Source organism: Choristoneura fumiferana, chromosome 18 (genome assembly GCF_025370935.1).
Source record: "Choristoneura fumiferana chromosome 18, NRCan_CFum_1, whole genome shotgun sequence".
Taxonomy (NCBI): Eukaryota; Metazoa; Arthropoda; class Insecta; order Lepidoptera; family Tortricidae; genus Choristoneura; species Choristoneura fumiferana.
The window spans coordinates 12,493,133-12,507,905 of record NC_133489.1 but is presented as its reverse complement, the minus strand read 5'-3'; the positions used below and the strand labels follow the sequence as shown (position 1 = coordinate 12,507,905).

The following is a 14,773-nucleotide window of genomic DNA, read 5'->3' as shown; positions in this document are numbered from 1 at the left end:
CTCTATATGATGAACTCCTTCTTCCAGGAAACGTGAAGCATAGGAAGTGGACCTGGATGAGCCCTGATGGGTGTTACGAGGAATGAGATAGATTTTATCATGTCGACGAAAAAAGCACATATTCAATGATGTCTCCGTGATCAGTGCGTTTAAAACCGGGAGTGATCACCGTATGGTACGAGGCTCATTGAATATCCAGTTCAAGCTTGAAAGTCTCGACTGATGAAATCTACGCTCCGCCCAGAACCTGCTCAGCTCCAAAACCCCGAGAGCTTTCAGCTCGAACTTCAAAATCGTTTCGAATGCCTAGGTAGCGAGGTGGACGATTACAACGACGGGTTTGTGGAAGCTGTCCATATGGTCGGGTCTAAGTTCTTCAAGACCCGCCGTACTAGAACCAAAAGGCTTTCGGATTCCACCCTTAGGCTCATGGAGGTGAGGCGTGAGATGATTTTGCAGTCTTCTGGTGACGCTTGTTCTGTTATCGGCAGCTCAACAGACAGATCTCAAAGTCTCTGAAGCGCGATGTACGCCGATTTAATACTACCAGTATTGAAGAGGCTATTGAGCGTAACAGGGGCTCTAAGGTGTTTACCAGGGATCTGTCTGTTGGTCAAAGCCAGTTGATGAAGCTCAAGACCGACGACGGCAGAATCGTTTCATCCAAACCTGAGCTGTTGGAGGAAGTTGAGAGGTTTTATGGACAGCTATACACGACAACAACCGAACACCTGTCGAAAATCTAGCTAAAGACCCGAGGGCTAGATTAACCCGACACTATACCGAAGACATCCCGGACGTCAGCCTGTACGAGATTAGTATGGCCCTCAAAGCAGCTTAAGAATGGCAAAGCCCCGGGTGACGACGGAATTACAGCCGAACTCCTGAAGGCGGGTGGTAGACCAGTCCTTAAGGGCCTTCAGACGCTGTTTAGTTCCGTCCTTCACCAAGGGAGAACGCCGAAAGCATGGAACAGAAGTGTGGTGGTGCTCTTCTTCAAAAAAGGTGATAACACCTTGCTGAAGAACTATAGACCCATCTCACTTCTGAGCCATGTTTACAAGCTATTTTCCAGGGTCATCACAAACCGTCTCACACGCAGGCTTGACGACTTCCAGCCTCCCGAACAAGCCGGCTTCCGAAAAGGCTATAGTACCGTAGACCACATACATGCGCTGCGGCAGGTTATACAGAAGACTGAAGAGTATAACCTCCCCCTTTGCCTAGCATTTGTGGACTACGAGAAAGCCTTCGATTCGATCGAGACTTGGGCTGTGCTGCAGGCTCTCCAGCGGTGCCAAGTTGACTATCGGTATATCGAAGTGTTGAGTGTCTGTACGAAAACGCCACTATGTCCGTCCGATTACAGGATCAGAGCACGAAGCCTCCTCTGCAGCGGGGAGTCAGACAAGGAGATGTGATCTCTCCGAAACTGTTCACCGCTGCATTGGAGGATGCTTTTAAGGTTTTGGACTGGAAAGGACGAGGCATCAACATTAATGGCGAGTATTTCACTCATCTTCGATTCGCCGACGACATTGTAGTCATGGCTGAGACCATGGAGGACCTCGGTGCTATGCTCGCTGACCTCAGTAGAGTTTTCGACCGAGTTGGCCTGAAAATGAACATGGACAAGACGAAAGTCATGTCTAATGTCCATGTTGTACCAACTCCCGTAATAGTCGGAGACTCTGCGCTCGAAGTTGTTGACGACTATGTATACCTGGGACAAACGGTCCAGTTAGGTAGGTCCAACTTTGAGAAAGAGATCACTCGTCGAATCCGACTCGGCTGGGCAGCGTTCGGGAAGCTTCGTAGTGTCTTTTCGTCCAAATTACCGCAGTGTTTGAAGTCAAAAGTCTTTGACCAGTGTGTGTTGCCAGTGATGACATACGGATCTGAGACGTGGGCGCTAACGATGGGCCTCATGAGAAAACTCAAAGTCACTCAGAGGGCTATGGAGAGGGCTATGCTCGGGGTTTCTCTGCGGATAGAATAGAAATGATGATATCCGCAGTAGAAACTAAGGTTACCGACATAGCCCGAAGAATTGCGAAACTAAAGTGGCAGTGGGCGGGGCACATTGCTCGCAGGACGGATGGCCGATGGGGCCAGAAGGTTCTCGAATGGCGTCCGCGGACCGGGAGACGAGCTGTCGGTAGGCCTCCAACAAGATGGAGCGACGACTTGGTTAAGATCGCGGGATCGCGGTGGATGCGGAAAGCACAAGACCGGTCTGAGTGGAGAGCCTTGGGGGAGGCCTATGTCCAGCAGTGGACGTCTTTCGCTGACATGATGATAATGTCTGACGAAAACATTATTATACCTAAAGTATTTCCTCAACCACATTTGCTGTCCCGCTTTCCCGCGAATTAATTATCATAAAGAGCTTTCCTTACAATTTTAATACTAATCTCATAAGTTTTGAATTTTGTTTGTACAATTATTTTCCAAATAGATCAAATAATCTAGAGAAGTTCATGGTTGACTGTTTTGAAAACTAGCAGAAATAATAGATAACGTCCAGATACTAAATAATGGACTAACTATCTACAAAATACTCGTATGACTGGATAATGAAGCGAGATAAACTTTTTTTTTCTTTTTATATTTTCTTTTTGTACAACAAAGCTTATAAAAAAACAAACAAACTTCCAACCAGCCTTACACTTATTTTAGGACGACAAAGGGTACAACTTTAATTCATTAGTGTACCAGCTAATTATCACTATTTTCAACGTACATTAGCTGCAACAGCTTAAATAACTTAGCAATAAATTAAAGTTTTTATTCCGCTTTATACCTACTCCGTTGTGTCCGAGATGGAATTTCCCATCTTGAATCTGTTAAGACACCTGGCAACGCGATATTTCGATGCCGTCTCATAAATCTAGGCAATAAAATACGACGTGACCGCGGCTATTTAGAGTTAATCTTTTTTTATACGAAATTTGATAACGCACTATAAAAATGTGGTAAATATAGCCGTTTCTGGGTTTGTGGGTACCTTAAAAGTTAATTCTTCATTGAATGGTCTATACGCAATGAATCAAATAAGCACTCAAAACACATAATACCTACATTTAATTTTGTAGGCTTTATGTTTTTCTTTCGTTCTACGAGTACTAAAATTCTATGTTGAAAAAAATCGTTCAATAAAGTTCTTGTCAAATTCAACTGCGTCCAATATGCATGTCGAAGACCGTTTTAGTATAATTAGTAAAACAACTATCGATAGTAGTTATGAAATAAATGAGTAGCTCTTAATAAAAACAAACAAATAATATATATAATATATTCGTTATGATCGCAGAGGCATGTTGGTCAATAACGGCCTTCTCTTTAGCGGCTGACTTACATTAAATAAAAGTTGCATCATGGTCCAAAAGACACAGTGATCATCCCATCGGCCATCAGCCCACGCCGCCGCACTATCCAGTTACCACTTTACTATCGTCCCAGGAATGAGAGTTTTGGGTCAATTCATCATCATCATCATCCCTGCCTATATACGTCTCACTACTGGGCACAGATCTCCTCCCAGGATGAGAGGGCTTGAGCCGTAGTTACCACGCGGGCCCAGTGCGGATTGGGAACTTCACACATGCCATCGAATTGCTTCGCAGGTTTCCTCAAGATGTTTTTCTTCACCGTAAAGTTCGTAGCACAATTTCAAAAGTAATTTCGCACATAAATTTTGAGAAACTCAGAAGTGCGAGCTCAGATTTGAACCCACGATCCTCTGCTTGAGACGCCATAGCTATAGGTCAAATCACTAAGCCACCACGGCTTTTTTGTAATTCATTGGTTCAGTTAAAAAGGTTTATACAGTGAACAGCAAACCCTGGGAAGAATATTTCCATTGCAGGAGAATAACTAGGTATACAATTTTACCAAATCCTTACAATGTTTTTCCAATTTGTAACATGTTCTCACTTATAATTTCGTTGATATGCAAATTCCACTTAGAATTCAAACTTGAAGCCGTAAATTCATTGCATCTTGCATATACCTACATCATTAATTGAACAAGGAAAGATCAACGCAATGAACGTCACTGCACAAACGCAAAGTGACGTCTTTTTCACAAAATTAATACGCAATTCTGAGTGTCTAACCAGTGGAACCTTCATGTCTTTATATTACTTATTACAGAGTACCTATTGCAAGCAAGTTGAACTGAACACCCCACCTCTGAGGAAGATTGTCGCGGAAGAAGTTCAAAATGACGTCAAAGACATAATAAGATTCTGGGGGGCTACTACGAAATGCGAAAATCGAAGTTCGTATCGTACCGTCCCTCTCACTCTCGTTTTGAATTATATAAGTGTCAGCGGGACGGCAAGATACGAATTTCTAATTTTGCACTTCGTAATTATAGGGCCCGGATCGAAAATTCCTATAACAATCCTTAACAAGGGTAGTGTCCTTTACATTTACAGGTTCCTTCAGTTAACTCAATCTTACTTGTAGCAAACGATTCCAGTATGAGGTATGATTTTCAACTCGGCAGACGTAAGTTAATACTACTTTATTCATGTTCCTATTCTAGTACCAAAATGTCGCTCTCAGGAGAGTAATTACAGCGTTCGAAACACTGAAGGCTACACTGGTCCCACCATATGTGCCATAACCTTTTTCTGACCACTGGTATAAGGTACGAATACTCGTAAGTCAATACTAGAGATGTGCCGACTAGTCGCCGACTAGTCGGGAAAGCCGACTATCCGGCCACTTTCGTAGTCGGCGACTAGTCGGCGAATAGTCGGCAAAAAGCGCCGACTATCCGGCTTCTTACTTTGTACGTATATTTCAATAAAATATTTATTTTCATGTAGGTATTGGTACACAGAGAGGGAACTACATTATATAAAAACCTTAATCTGTTAATTTTTGTAGTATTTACTGTTTTTCCTTGCCCACACGAGAATTAATATTTTGTCATTAGTTATACCTACTTGACTTTACAGGAATCATTGTCTAATTGTTCAAAAAATCCTTACACGAGACACATGTCAGCCGAAAGACGTCCACTGCTGGCTGCCTTCTCCAAGGCTCTCCACTCAGACCGGTCTTGTGCTTTCCGCATCCAACGCGATCCCGCGATCTTAACCGGGTCGTCGCTCCATCTTGTTGGAGGCCTACCGACACCTCGTCTCCCGGTCCGCGGGCGCCATTCGTGAACCTTCTGACCCTATCGGCCATCAGTTCTGCGAGCAATGTGCCCTGCCCACTGCCACTTCAGTTTCGCAATTCTTCGGGCTATGTCGGTAACCTTAGTTTTACTACGTGCATAGCCCTCTCCATAGCCCACTGAGTGACTTTGAGCTTCCTCATCAGGCCTATCGTTAGCGACCACGTCTCAGATAACCACGACCTAAGTCATCACGGCAACACACATTGGTCAAAGACTGACTTCAAACACTGCGATAATTTAGAAGAAAAGACACTGCGAAGCTTCCCGAACGCTGCCCAGCCGAGTCGGATTCGACGAGTGATCTCTTTCTCGAAATTGGATGTACCTATCTGGACCGTTTGTCTCAGGTATACATAGTGGTCAACAACTTCGAGCGCAGAGCCTCCGACTATTACGGAATTTGGCACAACATTAGACATGACTTACGTCTTGTCTATGTTTATTTTCAGGCCAACTCGGTCGGAAACTGCTGAGGTCGGCGAGCATAGTACTGAAGTCCTCCATGGTCTCTCAGCCATGACTACAATATCGACGGCGAATCGAAGGGGATTCAAGTACTCGCCATTAATGTTGATGCCTTGTCCTTCCCAGTTCAGAATCTTAAAATCAATCCTCCAGTGCAGCAGTGAACAGTTTCGGAGAAATCACAATCACATCTCCTTGTCTGACTCCCCGCTGCAGAGGAATAGGCGTCGTGCTCTAGTCCGGTAGTCGGACGGACATAGTGGCATTTTCGTACAGACACTTCAACACTTCGATATACCGGTAGTCAACTTGGCACCGCTGGAGAGCCTGCAGCACAGCCCAAGTCTCGATCGAATCGAAGGCTTTCTCGTAGTTTACAAATGCAAGGCAAAGGGGGAGGTTATACTCTTCGGTCTTCTGTATAACCTGCCGCAACGCATGTATGTGGTCTACGGTTCTATAGCCTTTTCGGATGCCGTTCTTTTTGACATGATTAAATTTTAATTATTTTTTTAGCTCTTTCACTTTAATGAACAATAATAGTAGGCATTATTTTCACACAATATTTTTTTCACAAAAACGCCTCTTTGTTAGATACAAAAGCAAAAATCTAGAAATAAAATAATACGAATAAAATAAAATAAACAGGTTCCGAGACGCTTACAGGCCTCGGTTGCGACTAGCGCCCAAATCAGCTGGTTAACAAAGCGTCACGGAAATCTCCGAAGCTGTGATCGGTTTGGCCGACTAGTCGGCCGATTAGTCGGCTTCTTTACAACCGACTAATCGGCTAGTCGGCTAGTCGGCCAAAGTCATGATCGGCACATCTCTAGTCAATACACTGAATTATGAAAAGAATCTAGTGATGTGCCGGATATGCGTATTTTTAGTATATCCACTAATTCGGTTAAGTAGCAATTAAAGTCACCAAGTAGGTAAGTATTAAGTAGGTAAGTTAGTAAATACGTTGTATAGTGTGGGGACGCCACAACACAGATATCTCTCTTGAGGCATTTAAAATGCAAATCTTGAAAATTTGACGTCGTCAACTGTTAGTTAAAGGTCACACAAATCGGCGCTGGCTGTTGAGTTCGGTACTCATATCCGCGGATCTATGTATACAGACCATATACAGACACTTATGATCCACATACATATCCATATCCGCGGATATATAGACACTAATAATCTACATCCGTCTAAACACTAATGATCATAGTACCTAATTGGCACTGATAAAATAAGCCGTATACAATACAAGTACCTGAGTGACCGAGCTTTGCTCGGGCTAAAACTCGATTTGTTTTCCCTGAGATAACACCAAGCTAGATCGATTTGTCATCCCCGAAAACCCCTACCAAATTTCATCGAAATCGTTGGAGCCGTTTCCGAGATTCTGATTATATATATATATATATATATATATATATATATATATATATATATATACCTACATATTATAATTGTAAATAGATAGAATGTATTTTAATTGAACATTAGTAGGCCATACAGAAATCAGGTAGTACAAACAGAGAACATTACAACGAAAATACAAATACGCTGGGAATCGAACGCAGGTCCTCAGCATTCCGTGCTGCGTACCCCTGTGCTATACCCCTATGTCACCACTGGACAGGAGTCTAGACACAAATTTCTCCCATGCACATTTCAGCCTGCTCTTTCCTTTCTTAGCCACTTAAGCAGCGACACTAGCGACATCATAGCGAGGAGTTAAAATAAAAAATACAAAAAGACTCCAAAAACCAATCTTTAGAGAACATTACACTAATAGTCCGAATCCGAATCTGCATATCATAACACTAATTGTATTTATTTGGATCTTTTAAGATCCGGCACATCACTAATATGACGGTATAAATGTGTGACTTACCTGGGTATAGTGATGACCTGCCCGAGCTCGTCGACGACGTGGTCGGCCAGCACGAGCACGGTGCCGGGCGCGCCCCCCACCACCACCGACACCCCCTCCACTTCCTCCAAGTTCCCACTAATCATCTCAACTCTTTTCTGATCAGGGGTAGTCGTATAAATAACAGTCTGCTTCTCGTCTTCGTAGATGAGATCTATGGGCGTTTTCTCGTCTATAGACTCCATGGTTTGGTCGTAAACGTCGGGTTGTACCGGGGTTTTGTTGTCCGGGGCGTAGGCGGGTAGTTGGTGGTGATGAGGGGAGTGGCGGTAAGAGTCTGGATAGCCGTCGTCGGAGTCGAGCTCGACTTTGTGCGGGTAGTAGTCATGCGCTTGCACCGGCGTCATGGTGGCGAGCGTGTGCGCACGCGGCGAGCGCGGCGACACGGAGCGCGCCGGCGACGACATGCCGGGGCCGTCACGCGGTACTCCCGACAATTCTGGAAATTACACATTCTGGTGACGTGACGACGCTTAAATAGTGGCATAGCTTTCAGAAGACTAGGCGGTGAAGCCGGTTTTTTTTTTTCGTTTTCAGTATCCAACTAAAATGACCCCACACTCCATACATTTTGCTTAGGAGAGGGGCTCTGTTAAGACTAGTTGCATGGAGTCCAACTCGCACTTAGCCGTTATTTTAGTTATTTTTATGTTTTTATTTTTAAGTTGGTTCTTTTTATTTCCCAAACTTTTGAAATTTTGTATTTCTACTGTTTAAAACTTGCAAAAACTTTAGGGCCCAATTTCTTTTTGCACAGAGGTATAGGTTACCTCGCTACGCTACTGCGCTAACAACAGGAGAGCTGGTTAACTAACATTATTGGGAAGGTATTTGACGCCAGCTAAAAACTTGTGCTATACCTCTCCTATAATACCCTAAAACAGAACTGTAGATCTTGTTGGGGAGTGTAGAGACTAAATCAACCCTTAAATTTGTAAAAAATAAAGCAATCTAGAGTTTATATATATTAAAAATGTAATATTAAAATATTTAAAAAATAAACAAGGCATGTTATTTACTCGGGTAACTTTGCCAGAACGAGTTTTCAGCTTGCCTCAAATACTTATTTATTTATTTTTTATTTTTTATTTGACTGGATGGCAAACGAGCAAATGGGTCTCCTGATGGTAAGAGATCACCACCGCCCATAAACATCTGCAACACCAGGGGTATTGCAGACGCGTTGCAAACCTAGAGGCCTAAGATGGGATACCTCACGTGCCAGTAATTTCACCGGCTGTCTTACTCTCCACGCCGAAACCTACCCAAAAACAATATGCTGGCTATTATTGCCAGTATAAACACAGAATAAGTAATAGTACAAGTATAACATACCACATACTTGTACATACTTATTCTTATGGTATAAAGCTACATTAAGATTTAGATGGTGCGTGGATGGAATACTGTGCGAGTAGTGCGAAGATAGCAATGGCGTTGATTTGTTTTTAAATGAACTCCTAAATGTGTGAAGCAGTGATGAAATTTTGAATGAAACGACGTTATTTTCAAAATCATAAACGTGATTCTTAGGTTTTACATCCATAATCAAAAACTAAGAAATATTTGTCTCAGTTGCCGTGTAAAGGTTGAATTAGAGACTGAAAATATGAATGAAGTTTTTTCAACTTTCAGGGCCCTCGCCCATGGCGACTTTTTGTAGCGATGCGGTCGCGCGTTTTGTTAATGCTCGACAGCATCGCTACTAACGCGCGTTAGCCGCATTGCCAACGCGCTACTGGCGCGCTACAGCATCGCGACTGTATCGATGCAAACGCGCGACGGTTTCGGACGACATCATGGAGAGAACGGAGGGAGGGTGTGAAGGGAGGGAGGGTAAAGCGCGACAGTTGCGCGTTTGCATCGCGACTGAATCGTGGTTATGTGTGCGAGGGTACACAGCTAGCGACCGCATCGCGACTGTATCTATGCGAACGCGCGACAGCATCGCTACAAAAAGTCGCCGTGGGCGCGCGAGCGGCCTCATATTCGGAATTCACTTTTTCTACTTTATTAGGATCTTTCCTAATTGAGTAGTCTTCAATAATGAAATGAGATTAGCCAGTGATTTGATGACACATACATATACGGGGACTATTAAAAATTCACTAGTAGAAATGCCAGTTCTGTAAGTTTAAATCTTCTTTAATAATTTTAGATTCTTAAAATTTAAATTTAAGCTATTGCGAGAGGAGGCTCTGTGCCCTACAATGGAATGATGCAAATTTGATACGATGATGATGATAAAACCACTTTCAATTATGAAGAACGTCCCAACCAGTAACATACCGTGTGTGTTTGTTTGCATAGTGTCATCAATTTCTGAAGCAATTTTCCATGTTGTATACGTCCTTTTACTAACTAATGTATTTTTGGACACCATCGATATTCTGTTAACAAGAAGGTTACTTATAGTACATATAGTTAGGAAACAAAAATATAAGAAAATATAAAATACCGGCCTTATGACGTGTTTGTTCCATTGAAAAACGTAAGACTAAATTTATGAATATATTTTCTTCAGTTATATCCCGTGTAACAAAAAATATAAGATATAAAGATAATTTATAATTCATATTATCAAAGATCAGTGGTGTGACGTTCAGTTTCGGAACGACTAACTCTTTATTTGTGTATACATTTACAAAAGCATTAGTAAAGAACAGGGGCTGTCCTTGTCAGGCAAAGGCAAAAGCCAAGTTGCACATAACGACAATCGAATGTTAAAATTGGTAAGCGTTAACAATAAAGATTAAAATAGTAGGAAAAAACTGCACATTAATAAGCGTTCTTAAGAATCTTGGGTCAAATTAAGCGCTACTTGGAAAATACCTACCCTTTGAAAATTTGTTTACGTCGATAAATACCCATTTTAGTTATTTTTAATTTTATACCCTCTTCACTTTTACTTGCTTAAATTTAATAAAATAAAGCCGGATAACTCACGTCTTAATTTATTATTATTTCTGGTTATTTTTATATACGAGTGAGTTTCACAATAATTTAATGTTCAAAGTTTTATATACTTAATTTATATTTGCTGACTTGAGGGCCTTCATGGGGGCCTTGTCGTCCCGGCTGATAGAGACCTCAGGAGACCCCAGAGCTGGCGCTTACCTCTCCCAGCGAATTTCTCTGACTGTATAGAGAGGTAATGCCGCCAGTGTGTTGGGGTCTATGCCGCAGGAGGGCCTCTTTGATGGTGTTTTCTTTTTATAGCTAGGTATATTTATGTAGTTTTTATTTATTTTGTTTTCTATCATATTGTTGTATCTTGTGTTGTGATTTTAAGTACGTGTCTATTTGTTATCATTATTTATCATACAATACAGGATAATACTTCAATTTATAAATAATAAAACTCACATAAAACTAAAAATGTATAATTATAGAGCAATGCATGATCTTAATTATTAAAGAGGTATACTTTGTTTCTTCGTTTGTCTGTTGGGGGTAATCAGGCCCCTCTTTCCCAAATAGTTAAGTTTTTCAAAACTCATAATTAAAACTAAATACCAGTCTACGAGTACCAGTAGCATGACGTGAGAGCGCTTCTGCGCTGACGCGTTGAACTCTCTTGTTCGCGAATCTCGTGTAAAACATGTCTCGTGTAAAGTCATTAATTACCTACATTTAAAGACAGCAGCACACTTACGTTAATTTAACGAAAAATTTGTGTGATAAGTTTCTATAAAGGAAATATTTACAAGTTTTCTTGCTATCTGTACTTTTTGTTCACTGAATTATGCAGTATCCAAACTAATCCATACCAAACTTATTCAAACTGACTAGAGGTAGCTGAAGCTAAAGCTGAAAAGCCGTGGTTACCTAGTGGTTTGACCTATGGGGCTATGGCCTCTCAAGCAGAGGATCGTGGGTTCAAACCCCGGCCCGCACCTCCAAGTTTTTCGAAATTCATGTGCGAAATTACATTTAACATTTACCACAAGCTTAACGGTGAAGAAAAACATCGTGAGGAAACCTACAAAAACCTGCGAAGCATTCAATGGAGTGTGTGAACTTCCCAATCCGCACTGGGGCCGCGTGAGAGCTACGATCCAAGCCCTCTCATTCTAAGAGGAGGCCTGTGCCCAGCAGTGGGACGTGCCTACATAGGCTGGGATGATGAATGTAAAAATACTTTTTGAGTTGGGGGTCAAACCCTAAGCCGAAGCAGGCGAAAGATCCTATACGAACTATGACTTAAAGTCCTTTACCAAATTTCATTTTTCCATATAAAATTGGAATGTAAACTAAAAATCCGTATATTTTTCAACTTATTTGCCAGGTCTAGGATACATACACGGCTATCACTGGCGATAGGTATACCCATAACTATGTTAAAATTATTAAACAATATATCGAAAACGTGGTCCTAATAAACTTTAACCTTAGGTTGGTAGGTACTTAAGCTCTGAATACCACATTTATTTTCAATTCACTCACCAATAGGTAAATAAACTTAACCTATTGCGAGTGACGTCACAGTGCAATATTGCCAATATTGGCATACAAAATCTACGGGGAATCGCGTTTTGACAGTTCATATAAGGTACTCGTGCGTCAATTGATTGGTGGTGTCAAATAAAATAAATAAATAGGATGTTGGGCTATCGATTCAAAATTCTATAATACTGATCTTCACACAAAAATCTAGGCCAGGCCCCCCTGAAAAATAACCATAGATACGCCAATGGAGTTGACGACAAAGAAATCTAAAATCATAGATGTTATATCTAGCCGACATTCCCTTAGGTTAACAAGCTGCTTGCGGTTGCTATATCAGCTCAAATTTTAAAGAAAATATATGTATATTTTTAACAAAATCAAGTTGAAAACAAATCCCGATCAAGAACAAGTTTCCTTAACGATTATCATTAACAGCTGAACGGTCATAAACGTGAACTTAAAAGTGAACCCTGCTTTTCATGTTCCACAACAATACAGGGTGAGGCCACAGCTGATGCAAGTCCAGTTAGAGGAACTGGTATCGAGGCACCTGATCGCAGGCCAGAACTCGTTCAGGAGCCGTACGGTACAAACTGGTACCAACTATTGTACCACGTGCCTGTCAAACAACAACAGCATGCACCTAACATCACGCTTTGTTGTTACACTACACGATTACACGCTGAATCGCTAACTCGTTCTGTCTCAAACGGAATCCGCAAACAACTAAGTAGGTACTGAGATTTTTTTATCCTTATAGGTTTCTTAAAATATATCAACATGTACCTACAGTGAAAATCTCAAACGATTTTCGCTCGTCCTTTTATGGGCATAAAACTCCCATTATCATGCCTCGGGGACTTCTTTCTTACATACATAAAAAGATAAACGCTGCCCGATGCTCCAGCCGCGGAGGCTGTGGTCGAGCGAGAGGGACGGACATATAACGGCGCCCTTTGTGTGAGTGAAACGGTCGTGAAACGGTCAGATTCTGTATTTTCATGATTTCGAATTCTCTTTGTCTGCCAGTTGTGTTGGTGGTTACTTATAAGGATCTATTTAATTATTATGAAATTATTTTATTGTCAGCCTTGGAACAACGTTTTAGCGTTAATGTTTGTATGGTGTTGTTGTCCAATAACATCTTTATCCTGATTATCTTTGATCAACTCATTTTAAATTTTAATAAAAAAAAAACAAAAAGTAAACTAAGTGAAATCACATGTCACTTCGATTTTAATGTTAATTGGTATTCAATGGCTTTAACTTTCTGAAATGAAATTCCAAGACGACGACCTTGCCATTAGGTATCAGTGCAGTCGGCAGTCGCCCCGCGCGGCGCTGCCTCGCTGCAGGAGGAAAAATAAAATACAAAAAGGCTTCGCCGCTGCGCCGGCGCCGCGCACACACGCGCGCTCGACACACCACAAATGAACGTAATTCACTCACACACGTGCAAATATTGCTTGCCGCGCCGACATACCTATGTAAGTACGCACACACGTTCGATACACATGGACATAGCAGCCTTTTTATCTCGAGTTAAGAATAAACATTATTTGTATTCGAGATGTTCTCATAAGAAAGCTTATTGGAAACTGTCACCACCGATCAAAACATTGCGAAATCAAAACAAGAACCTATAAGATTCGCGATTATAAACGTATCTAAGACAAGAAGCCTGTCAATAGTCGGCGGGCTGCGGCGGAGCCCCGTCGACAGCTTAGGGGAGGAACAAACACGTCATGACACTGGTCGTTGAGGTCGGGGGCGGCGTCCCGGCGCAGGCCGTCACGCGCATGTCAAACTAGTATCGTGACGTCACGGTACGACAAACCGGCCGGCGCCGGGCAGCGACGCGGGCGCCGGGCGTCGGGCGCGCGCAGTGGCGGGCGCGCGGCCGGCCGGCCCCGACGCGCGACGTACGTACCGTGGGCGGAGGCGCGGCGCAGCGCGGGTCGCGGGCGCGGGGACTGAGCGCGCGGCGAGCGGCGCTACGGAGCGCGGGCGCAGGTGCTCTGAGCGCCGCAGCCTCCGCGGCCGCCGCCGCGCCGCCCCCCCGCGCCCGTCTCCCGCACGCACCAAAACGACGAATTTATCTTCCACGCATGCTGACCCTCCCGGGACGGTGTCCAGGCGGCCACGCGGTCAGGGTGCGCGGCGAATTACCGCCGTAATTTACGATTACGACTCGACACTAAAATTGTTATCTTAATTGTATTTATTTTCTGTTCGTTAAGTAGGAATTCTGATTGAATTTTTTAGAAATTAAGGAATAGGTATTATTGAGGGAATATTATTTGTTTATGTTTATTTTCCGTAATACTTTATTTCTAATTATGTTACTTAATTTTTGGATATTTATTGATCGACAGACGTTTGGCAGGCTGCCGGCTCTTGAAGCTGGCGCGGCGGCCGCGAGGCTGCGACGGCCGTTACGTTACAAAACTGCGACCCGCAAGACGCGTGGAATTGCCCAAGTTTACGCAACTTCCCTTATCGGTCTGTAGACTTGTATGTAACGTCTACTCCTGTTATTAAAGTATCAACATTGATATATAATACACTTGCACTATGGCAGATTTAACGGAGATTGTCAGAGAGATATAGGAGAGATATCTTTAACATCTTCTGACGTGGGAAAGTTTAGCTTATCATTGTTAACTACTATATTATTATTATTATTATTATATTGCCAAGACAATTAGTAACGTGACTTAAAATTATTTCAG

General features: G+C 42.5%; 1 protein-coding gene across 4 annotated transcripts in view; it reads right to left on the bottom strand.

The window, feature by feature from the left end:
• grh (grainy head) overlaps positions 1-14,143 on the bottom strand; it is a 142,617-nt gene extending 128,474 nt beyond the window's left edge. For 3 of the 4 annotated variants that reach the window (XM_074101601.1, XM_074101604.1, XM_074101603.1), the window contains exons 1-3: positions 13,972-14,143; positions 9,882-9,982; positions 7,554-8,031 (exon numbers count right to left, since the gene is read on the bottom strand). In XM_074101601.1, coding sequence (XP_073957702.1) covers positions 7,554-8,031; positions 9,882-9,975 — 572 coding nt within the window. In that variant the 5' untranslated portion in view covers positions 9,976-9,982; positions 13,972-14,143. The remainder of the gene's footprint in view (positions 1-7,553; positions 8,032-9,881; positions 9,983-13,971) is intronic. The other variant, XM_074101602.1, reaches the window with a different exon arrangement.
• Positions 14,144-14,773: the final 630 nt, after the last annotated feature.